At 50.9% G+C, this 9,728-nt stretch overlaps 3 protein-coding genes across 3 annotated transcripts in view; 2 read left to right on the top strand and 1 right to left on the bottom strand.

Annotated features, from left to right (window-relative positions):
• The first annotated feature begins 144 nt into the window (after positions 1 to 144).
• C18H22orf39 (chromosome 18 C22orf39 homolog) lies at positions 145 to 1,381 on the top strand. The gene is made up of 3 exons (XM_075167986.1): positions 145 to 253; positions 340 to 507; positions 1,203 to 1,381. Exons 1-3 carry the CDS (start codon positions 230 to 232, stop codon positions 1,326 to 1,328), a joined length of 318 nt encoding a protein of 105 aa, XP_075024087.1. The 5' UTR covers positions 145 to 229; the 3' UTR covers positions 1,329 to 1,381.
• A 1,053-nt stretch (positions 1,382 to 2,434) lies between these two features.
• MRPL40 (mitochondrial ribosomal protein L40) lies at positions 2,435 to 5,273 on the bottom strand. Its single transcript, XM_075167987.1, has 4 exons — positions 5,083 to 5,273; positions 4,348 to 4,431; positions 3,189 to 3,344; positions 2,435 to 2,838 (listed from the first exon to the last, which is right to left on the bottom strand). Exons 1-4 carry the CDS (start codon positions 5,154 to 5,156, stop codon positions 2,529 to 2,531), a joined length of 624 nt encoding a protein of 207 aa, XP_075024088.1. The 5' UTR covers positions 5,157 to 5,273; the 3' UTR covers positions 2,435 to 2,528.
• A 406-nt stretch (positions 5,274 to 5,679) lies between these two features.
• Positions 5,680 to 9,728, top strand: part of HIRA (histone cell cycle regulator) — a 38,405-nt gene continuing 34,356 nt past the window's right edge. Inside the window, exon 1 of the mRNA XM_075167982.1 lies at positions 5,680 to 5,840. Within this exon, the coding sequence (XP_075024083.1) occupies positions 5,804 to 5,840 (37 nt within the window). The 5' untranslated portion in view covers positions 5,680 to 5,803. The remainder of the gene's footprint in view (positions 5,841 to 9,728) is intronic.

Genomic DNA, 9,728 nt, shown 5'->3' with positions numbered 1-9,728 from the left:
AGCGGCGGCTTCGGGGCGGTGGCGCTCGGGGTTTGGTAGGGGAGGTGGGGGGGCGGTGGGCGTCACGTGCTGCGCGGGGGGCCCCGCCCCGCGGGCAGCCGTTGGCTCGGGGGCGGGGCGACGAGGCAGCCGGTTTGTGTCGCCCCTCGCCATTGGCCGGACCCGCGGGTCTCCCCGCAAAGCGCGGCGGGGATTGGTGGCGGGGCGGGGGCCCTCAGGCAGGGGCAGCATGGCGGGCGGAGAGACCTGGCGGGTGAGCGGGGCGCGGGGCGGCGGGGGCTGGGGGCGGCGGGCCGGGGCGGCGGCGCGGCTCAGCCCGGCCTCTTTGTCCGCCCGCAGCCGCCGCGGTCGTGCGAGGACTACTGGTGGGAGTGGAAGCACTGCCGCGGGCTGCGGCACGCCTTCCACCACTACTACGCGCACGGGGAGATGCCGGCCTGCGGCCGGTGGCGGGACGACTACGAGGCCTGCCGCGCCTGGGAGAGGGGCCGCGCCGCCGCCGCGCAGGTACCGCCCGCGCCCCCCGCCGCCTGCCCCTTCCCGCCTCGGGAGCGAGCGGTAGCCGGTCGCTGTCCCGCCCGGGCCCCTGCGGGCAGCGCGCCCGGCGCTCTGTAGGCCGGCGCTTGTGGGAGAGAGACCCCGCAGCCGCCTGCGGGCGAGCGGTGTCGGCGGCCACACAACGGGGAGGGGTTGGGAAACCGGGCGTCTGCTTGGGGCGGAGGCGGGCAAGATGGTCTCGTCACCCAGCGGGAGTGTTTTCACAGCGTTCCGCTGTAAAAGCTCTTGGTTTCAGTTACTGTAATATTCCCTTCCTAACAGGAAAAGCTGCCACGTTGCAGGCAAAAACTATTCCTGGGGTGTCCAGAAACGCTCCTGGCTACAGCCCCATGAACACTGAAAGAGGAGACCTCTTTAGCACAGGCTGCAGCGTAACTCATCCTTTCAGCCAACTAGGACAACTTATGGTGGGGCGGGTAGCATATAAGTGGTAGTTTTTTTCATAATGGAGAAGTCAGAGACAAAATATAAATGTGACATAGTTAAAAGCTTGTATCCTGGCTTACTTACATAGCATTTGACGCTTCTATTTAAGCATGATAAGTTTCCGTTCCTCGTTTTATCTCAGATAGTTACAGCAGGAAATAAGCTCTGTAAGACTGGAACATCCAATACTATTGTAATATTTTTTTCCTGTATTTTAGGAAGCTTTGTGCAAGAGTGAAAGAGCTCGAGTTATGGAAAAACAGAAGTATGCTCCAGTATGGACGCTCAGGAAGAGCCCACCACCTGACTGGTATCTTCCACTTGACCAAGACAAACCAAATTAGCAAGACTGTTTTTTCTGTGTTTGGTCAGTAATGTAATACACAGTGCAGAACTATGCTGGTTTTCTTTCTTCCACGTCATCTTGAAATTATACAAATGTAGCTCTGCCCTGCATACTTTAGTACTCACTCAAAAATACTGAGTTTATTTTTAAAGGGAGAATTGAGGTGTTTAATTTGGTTCTGGTCTCTTACTACTGTCTTACACTTCAGGATTTCATCTCAGGAACTCAGCAGGCAACTCCCAAATTAGTGCATATATGATCTAGCACCTCTTGCTAGACAGGGACCTCCTCCCCTACCAGCCAGTGTTGCGCACTTTTGGAACAAGGTACCCACCCCAGGCCTGCCAGATGGGAGAACAAAAACAAGCTGGGACTTCTCCCTGCCAGTTCAGGACAATCACAACCACTGGCATTTAAAAGGCATTTCCCAGATTCACTACTGTCATGGGTTAAGAGCTTCTCACCTGGTGGGATGATACTGCAGACCCTGAAACTGCAACCCTGCCCCTTTGTGGAACTGCTCTTGCATGGTGGTGTGTGTCCATGGCAGTGTGTGTCCATGGCAGTATTCAAAGTTGTTACTGCAAAATAAAGGTTTAAGTGACGGAAAAGAGATCTGGTTTGTTTTAGGGCAAACCCTTAGAAACTTAGTTACAATACTTACATGGCAATATAAAAACCCCAAAACTTAATTTTGGCTTTGTCACGGTATGTTTTCCATCTGTTTTCCCTCTTATATGCAAAAGTACTTCACTGAAGTGTGAACAGAAAGGCAGTAAACGGTCAGCTGCTACCTCCCTTACAGTACAGACTCTGATGTGATGACTGTGACATTCTTTCCTCATAGCATAGGAGTCTTCTGAGTTATGGTTTATGCAGAACAAAAAAAGAAATCACTCGGGAGCGTATGGAGGGATGAGAGATATAAGCCCAGAAAGATAAAATACTCTGTAAAATACTACTACTTTGTCTTGTTCTAGCATGGCAGAAGTGTAAGGTAGTGTAGTTTTGTTGGGTGTCTTACTACCTAGATAGCTGTTTAAAAACCGCAAACAAACAGATATTTCATTAATATGGTTTTTTTACAATCACACACCTACAGTATTTTAACCCGCAGAAGAATGGTTTATTCTTACTTCATTCTTTGCTCCTTCAGTCGGCTGAGTAGCTCATGCCAGATGAACAACAAACTCCTCCATCACTGCGTATACACCTTGGTGATATCAACGCATTTCCCTTCAGGAGGATCGTAACCGGGAAGCGGTGGGGTATAATTAGGTCCATCTCTCTCAAAAGGGAAAAGCCCCTCATCTCGTCTGATTGCTGCCTGATACAGCTCCTCCGATTCAAGGCGCAGTTCCTTTAGTGCCTCTTGCTGAGCTTCTACAAGGGTCTGAATTGCTTTCTGTTCTGCCTTGTCTTGTTTCTGCTTAAACAAACACCACTTTTTCATAAGTAAAACTCTTCTTTCAGTCTCCTCAAATGACAGAGGCGGAAGACTTCGCACCCTGATAAAGAATAAGATAACATTGTAACAAAGAAATAGCCGGCATCCCAAAGAGCAAATTTAAAAAAAAAAAACAACCAAAACCAACAACAACAAAAAAACCCACCACCAAACCCAGAGAATACATTGTATTCATGCAGTGTCTGTGACGTTTTCCACAGTCATTCTAACAGGAAATTCATGTTACTACTTTTTCACTACTTTGAGCAGGAGCAAATAAAATCTGCTTTCCACATTTTTTCTGGTAGAAGTAGATAAGGTTTTGTACCAAGGCTGGCACTATATTGCAGTTTTGCAGAGAAAGAAGTGTTTCTACCATGAATGCAAGTGCATGGTGAAAGACAGTCTTACCTATTGCTTTCTGAGTACTTAAGTGGTGGTATAAAATCCTCAATTGGAATCATTTCTGGGGCAGCTTTCTCCAACTTTTTAATCTTCTTTTTCATACGATCCTTCTGTGCTTGCTCTCTCTTTACATCCACTTTCTTCTTCTTCTTTGGTTGTGCTCTACAAGGGAAATAATTACGTGAATCAAAGAAGATATTTTGTCATTTAATTCAACACCAGCAACTTTCACTTCCACTTTACTTTTCTAAGGACTGTTCCTTCCCATTGCTCAATTTGGTCCCTAATAGAAGTTCCAGCCATTAACTTTATTCAAGTAATGTAATTTCCAGGAGACAGCAATATGTCTTGTGAGATTTTCTGCAGAGAGAACTGTACCTGCCTGAGAAAAGCAACCTCTAATTTTGTGCTGAACATCAGAATGACCTGAGGAAGTTCCACAAAAATTGAATTGGCATTGCTTTGCACTAGCTCAGAGTGCAGCACAGCAGGTAACAGGTTTATCTGCAAATATTCCTGTCATCTCACATCAAAGAAGAGGGTGAGTGGTTTTACACATGCTTTTAAGATTTCCACATTTGGAACCAAATTCAAGGTGCAGTTGTTACTCCCCTGTTGTACTTCACGCAGATCTGGTGTACCCAGGATAACATACGCCACACTCCACAAACACAAACTAATCCTCACAGCGGACCTGTTGGGGATACCACTCCTGCCTTGCAGATCGAACAACCCACCTTTATGGCGCGAAACAGTCTCTCTGATGGTACCTAAATCTAGTTGCATCAAAACAAAACATGGATACCAGAATGTAACATATACCTAAATGCGGGCTGTCTAGTATACCACTTTATAGTAAAGTATTTTCAGTTCAGCAGGCTTTCATTTCTGTTGTTGCTCAAAAGGGAATTCTGGAGCACAGCTTAAATCCAAACATTTCCAACCACATTCTGTGGTTGAGGAAGCAAATACAACTACACCCAAGCATAAAGCGCTAATTGTACAGGTTACCATTAAACTCTCCTCAAGAGGCCAAAGGTTCTTAACTACTTTTACATATAGTGACTTAAAAGCAAACATCTATAGTTAAAAGTTAATTTGGACTTGGGAAAATTTGTGTTCCCCTAAGGATGAACACATGTAACTCCATGGAAGTTGCACTCACCTCGTGGGGAGAGACGCCCTGAGCTCCAGCAGTGAAGTCTGCCAGTGACTTCCTCGGAATGGAACCGTCTGGGGCAGCCAAGAACTTAAGAAGAAAAAGGAACATAAAGCATGAGGAGAAACTGACTTTGATGACCTTGATTCTGCAAAATACAAGAGCTATTTATTAGTCGTAAATGACGAGTTTCGAATCATCTTTGGCTACTTAATTCATGCCAGTATACAGTGTTTGCCCATTGATGATAACCTCAAACTCTTCAGCAAGGTAACTAAACCCAAAATTTGGGCTGTTCGGTGTTGTGAATCCACAGGGTACCGAGGGGTGAAGCAGATACATTTTTTAAGTCTATGAACAGGTTAGAGTAATTTTATTAAGCACTGCTAACGGCCCCTGTGAAGTGCTGATTCTGGAGCAGTAAAACCCCCTCCGCTCACGTCCGGAGCGGAGCGATGCCGCTTCTCAAATCTCGGCGGATGTCAGGAGAGACAGAACCGGCCCAGGCGCCCGCGCACCGGCTTCTCAAGGTGCGGAACGAGGCCGCACACACCACGTCCCGCTCCCGACCCCGGAGCGCAGGCCCAGGCCGCAGGGAGCCCCGGGGGAGCGAGGCCCGCCCGGGAAGGGGACCAGACCCAGGGCTCGCCGGGAGAGGGCGAGGCGGGAACGCCGAGCAAGGGGCGCTTCGCTGGGCTCCCTCCCCGTGGGCCCGGGGCAGGGTGGCCGCAGCAGCCCTACCTGAGCTGAGCGCCGCCGGGCGCTGCCCGGGACCCGCAAAGCCCCCGGCTCGCCCGGGCCGCCGCCGCCAACATGGCTCCCTGACGGCGCCAGCGGTGCGCCCGCACTCCCCGCCGGCCGCGTTCCGACTCCCGCGTCCCCTGTTCCGGCTCCCAAACGTTCCGCCCGGGCTCGCCACGCTGCTGCGGCCCGGCTGTGGTGCGAGGCCTGAGGGAAGGCTCCGCTCCGCCCCGCCCCGCCCCGCCCCGCCCGCCCCGCCCCGCCCCGCCGCCATCGCCTCGCTCCGCCCGGCAGGGGGCGCCCGCCCCTCCGGCCGCTCCCGCCCGCCCGCCCGCCCTGGAGGCGGGGCGGCGGCGCCTCGCGGGATCTCGCCCCCCGCCGGCCGAGGCGGGGGAACGCCGGGGTTCGGGGGCGGCTGTTTCCCGCCGGGCCGGTTAGGCGGTTGCCAGGCGCCGAGTTCCGGCGTTGCCGGGAGCCGCCGGGAGCCGAGCGGGGGATGCGGCCGGGCGGCGGGGGCTGCGGCACGGGCGGCGCCGGGGCATGGAGCGGCGCTGAGGCGGCTCCGGCCGGTGGAGGGGGCGGGCAGAGCGGCGCGCGGCGGGGGCCCATGGTGGCTGGCGGCCGCTGAGCTCCGCCGCTCGCTCGGCCGCGGAGGCAGCCCGGGCGGAGCCGCCCTGGGGTCCCGAGGGCGGAGGCCGGCGGGGGCCCCGGGCGGGGAACAATGAAGCTCCTGAAGCCGACCTGGGTCAACCACAATGGTGAGTGCCGGCCGGCCGCGCCGCCGGGCAGCAGGTGCCGCGGGGCCGGGCGGGCAGGTGCGGCGGGGCACCGGGGGGCAGCAGGGCCGCGGGTGGGGGCCCCCGGGGCGCGGTACACGCGTGGGGCGAGTTTGAACGCGGGCGAGGGGCCGCCGGGGGGGAGCCGGGGGCGGCGGCTGGGGCAGCCGGGGCCGTTTGAGGCTGCCGCCTGGCAGTCTGCGGGGCGGCCGTTTGCTCCCCGCGGGGCGGCCGCGGCGTGCTGGGGGCCCCGCCGCCTCGGGGAGCTGCGGGGCGGCAGCGGGCAGGTGCCTCTGGGCGGGCGGCGGCGGAGCGGGGAGCAACAAGTTCCCCCCCCTGGGTGCCTGGAGGGCGTGTGCGGAGGCAGCGGGTGGGAGCTGGCGGGGGACGGAGGTGCGGAAGCGCAGCCGGGGTTTCCAGCGAAGCGCGATTTCCAAAAGGCAGAGTTTGTCTGTGGGTGGGCTTGGCCGGGGCTCGTCCTCCAGAAGATGGCTGAAGGGTGCCGCGGCCGTTGGAGCCGCCTTGGTGGCGGCCGTTGGCGGCGGCCGGCGCGGTGTCCGTTTACGGGGGGAGAGCAGGGGCGCAGCCGGCTTTGCGGGAGGGGGACGAGCTGTTAGCTGAAGTCGGAGCCGCTTTTATCTGCCGGGCACGAATGTTGGGCAACTTCGTGCTTGTGAAAGTGGAGGGGGATCGTTTGAATCGAGCGCAGTCTCCTCAAAAGAGAGAGGAGGGTTTCGCGCAGCGGCCGGGGTACCCCGTGGGGCGTGGGGACGTCCCGCGCCAAGGCGCGACACGGGCCGCGGTGGTCTCGCGTCACCGAGCCACGTTCAGTATTGAAGTCCCCAAATGCAATAAGCTTCAGCACTGGTCGCCTGTGCTGTCGTTGGCCATGGGGGGAAGAAGATTCTTCCCGACAGTACTTTCAAAACAACTCCCTGAATGTATACAGTACCCCGTCTGCCACTCCTCTGGTGATTTTGTAGAGATTTGTGCGCTAAAACACTTTCAGAATGAAGTGTCGATATTGACAGAAAGCTCTATATTTTCCCAGCGTGGCGAGTACACGATAGCATCACTGTTACGTATTTACACTGCTTATGATAAATTTCCGGAGTAATACCTGTACTGTTCCTGGCGAAGCAGTGAGAAGGAATCTAACGTGAAGAGCTCACTTCTGTTTATGCAAGTTTTGTCCTCAAATTCATGCGTACAGCTTTATTTCAACTGCAAATTTTATACCCTGGTATAAATGTCAATAGTTGGACTCATCTAGCTGATTGGTATCTAGAATAAAACCAAGCCGGAGACCAGCTTATTCAAGCTGGAGAAGTGTGCTTTGAGTTAGAAACTGCAGATGCGACTTTACAGCTGCCTTTCTGCCTGCGTTGTCTTTGTAACCATGCTGCACGTTTTAAGGACAGTAACTTAAGCCTCGAGTTGAAATTCGCATCCATCTTTACTTGAACTACTCTCCAGGGGCCGTATAGTCAGCAGATGGACCTAGCCTTTTAACTAAAGGTTGTAGTGAACTGAAAAAATGTGCAAGTACTTTATTTGAGATGTTTTTTACATTTCTGCTTGGTTAATCTCAGCAAATGTAGCATTTACATCTTAATCTCTGGCTGTCCCATGCCTCTCTGGATCTTCAGTGGGAGCCCACTTATGAGCAGCTGAACAAAAACTTTTGGCTTAAATCTTTGCAGATCACAGAGATTAGATCTGTAACCTCCTTCCTTATTTCTTTAATGGATGCACCTTTTGGTATGGGTATGTATTTGAAATCTGTAGCAATTTAAAATACATGTAACCATTACAGAAAACAGTCTTCAGCCAAGCAGTTTGCAGTGAGGCTTGTTTTATAAAGCCCTGTGACACTTTGCCTAGTGGATAATGCATGCATAGGGCCTCGATAGTCCCAAATTTTATTCCCATTTCTGCCGCTGTCCTGCTGGGATGAGTTTGGGCAAGTCACTTTGTCATAGTTTCACCACCTGCAAAACAGACATTCATGACTGGCTTCATTTGTAAAATGCTTTAAGGTCTGCTAACGTATACAGGACTATATAACATTCATGCGTTCTTATCCTTGGGGCAGGGAGTGCAGGATAAAAACTGGTGGGTTTAGTCGGCCTCTTTTAACGTACCCAGGTTCTGGATCCTGCAGGCGTTGCTGCATGCAAGCAGTCTCCGTCACTCTTAATGGGCCTTCCTATTTGCTCTGAAACCTCTCCAGAAACAGGGTAAAGATAATTTATACTGTGTGTACTGGAGACTCATTGTGATAATTTTTACTCCTTTTGTTTTCCCCACGGGCACAAGAGGCTGCTTCGCTGTTGTTGGTTTGTGAGCGAGGGTCCTGATAGCAAGTCTGGCTCTTCCACACACCAGATCAAGGTGCTGCCATCCCTGCCTTTTCCTCTCCCCATGCAATTTTGGGATTTGTACTTTACTGAACGGACTAGAATGAGTTTAATGATGCTTACAGGCATACGTTCTCCATGAGATAATAGACATTAGAAGTTAGTGTCGTAGCAAGGAAATTCAGTACACCTGGGAATCTCATGCTGCTCAGCCAAGATGCTGTGTATTTACGATAAAAGCACTTTAACACATTTTGGCTCTACAGGTTTTTGTCTTGGGGTTCTTAATGCCGCTTTATCTGAGTACTTATTGGAAATACTTCTTCTTCAGATGCATTTTCTGTAAGCTTTTCACACTTTTAATGTGGGTTTATTAGCTTTTGCATGAAATTCTCATTATTGTTGTGTTCTTCTCTTCCATGTTTCTTTGACTTAGAGCAAGGAAGAATATTGAAAAGTGCAATCCAACGGTGGGGATGGGAGCGGACGATAGTAAGATACAGATGGTGTGGTTTGCTTCTCCTTCCCAGTTTTCCATTCAGTGCCTCTATAAAGATGCATCACGCATCCAACAATTGCATATACATATTTGGCACACAAGATTTTGAGAGCCCTGGTGCTTAAAGATGGCTAGTGCAGGCAAAGACTGAGCCCTGCAGGAAAGGAGAGGTCCCTTGTGATTCCGAGAAACCCGTGCAAACCCCAAGGTGCTGTTCATGTATAACAACTTGTAGAAATTGGAGCCTGCTTTTGTTTAAATATAGGCATGGAGTTTATTATCTCTCCAAGCTGTAATGGTGGAACGTAAATATTTGAATTGATTTGTGAGTCATGTTGGATGTTATGTATCAGATGGGCTGGAAGCAAAATGAATGTGGTAGAAATTCACGTAAAATTGTCTTTATATTTCATTGATTATTGCTTAAAGTTAAATAACAAACAAAAATGATGCAATATTTTAAATTGCATTTTTTCTTCAGCTGGTGTATTTTTTTAAAGATGGGACCTTCTCCTGGGGTTGGAATTATTTTACTTGGAACACTTTGTTCCAAGCTTGTTTCATTATTGGTATTTCTTTAAGTACATAATGTATATTTGGGTTCTTTAAACAAATAATCCAACAATCTATCATAAGGTGTTCTGTTTTTAATGAACCTGGTTTGCTTCTGTATGCAATGGGATACTGGGAGCTTCAATAATTTAAACTTATATTTTTAAGAAATTATTACAAGAGTGCAAAATGTCTTAAAACACACTGTTAGATTTTAATGTTACTGCTTAAGAATCACTTACATTTTGTTTTGATGCTTGATTACTGTTAGGAAATTCAACACTTCTCTGCTTAGGAGCATGGGAAAGCATTCAGTCACTTTGAAACAGGGACCTTGTGCCTTTTGCCTCGTTTCGATAGGATCTAACAATGTAATAACGGCTCCTTCTCTGTTATTTTGAGAAAATGAAGGAAGTGAGGAAAAACGCAGTATCTGTGATCAGTTTATAAACCACAAGT

This window comes from Calonectris borealis, chromosome 18 (assembly GCF_964195595.1).
Source record: "Calonectris borealis chromosome 18, bCalBor7.hap1.2, whole genome shotgun sequence".
In the NCBI taxonomy this organism is placed as follows: domain Eukaryota; kingdom Metazoa; phylum Chordata; class Aves; order Procellariiformes; family Procellariidae; genus Calonectris; species Calonectris borealis.
The sequence above is the reverse complement of the archived record's forward strand: the minus strand, read 5'-3'. Positions and strand labels throughout refer to the sequence as shown.

Coding starts and splice junctions, on each gene's coding strand:
- C18H22orf39 (XM_075167986.1), top strand. CDS start 230: ATGGCGGGCGGAGAGACCTGGCGG. Junction 254..339: donor CGGGCGGAGAGACCTGGCGG/GTGAGCGGGGCG, acceptor GTCCGCCCGCAG/CCGCCGCGGTCGTGCGAGGA. Junction 508..1,202: donor GCCGCGCCGCCGCCGCGCAG/GTACCGCCCGCG, acceptor CCTGTATTTTAG/GAAGCTTTGTGCAAGAGTGA.
- MRPL40 (XM_075167987.1), bottom strand. CDS start 5,156: ATGTTGGCGGCGGCGGCCCGGGCGAGCCGGGGGCTTTGCGGGTCCCGG. Junction 4,432..5,082: donor CCCGGCGGCGCTCAGCTCAG/GTAGGGCTGCTG, acceptor TTTCTTCTTAAG/TTCTTGGCTGCCCCAGACGG. Junction 2,839..3,188: donor AAGTACTCAGAAAGCAATAG/GTAAGACTGTCT, acceptor ATTCTTTATCAG/GGTGCGAAGTCTTCCGCCTC.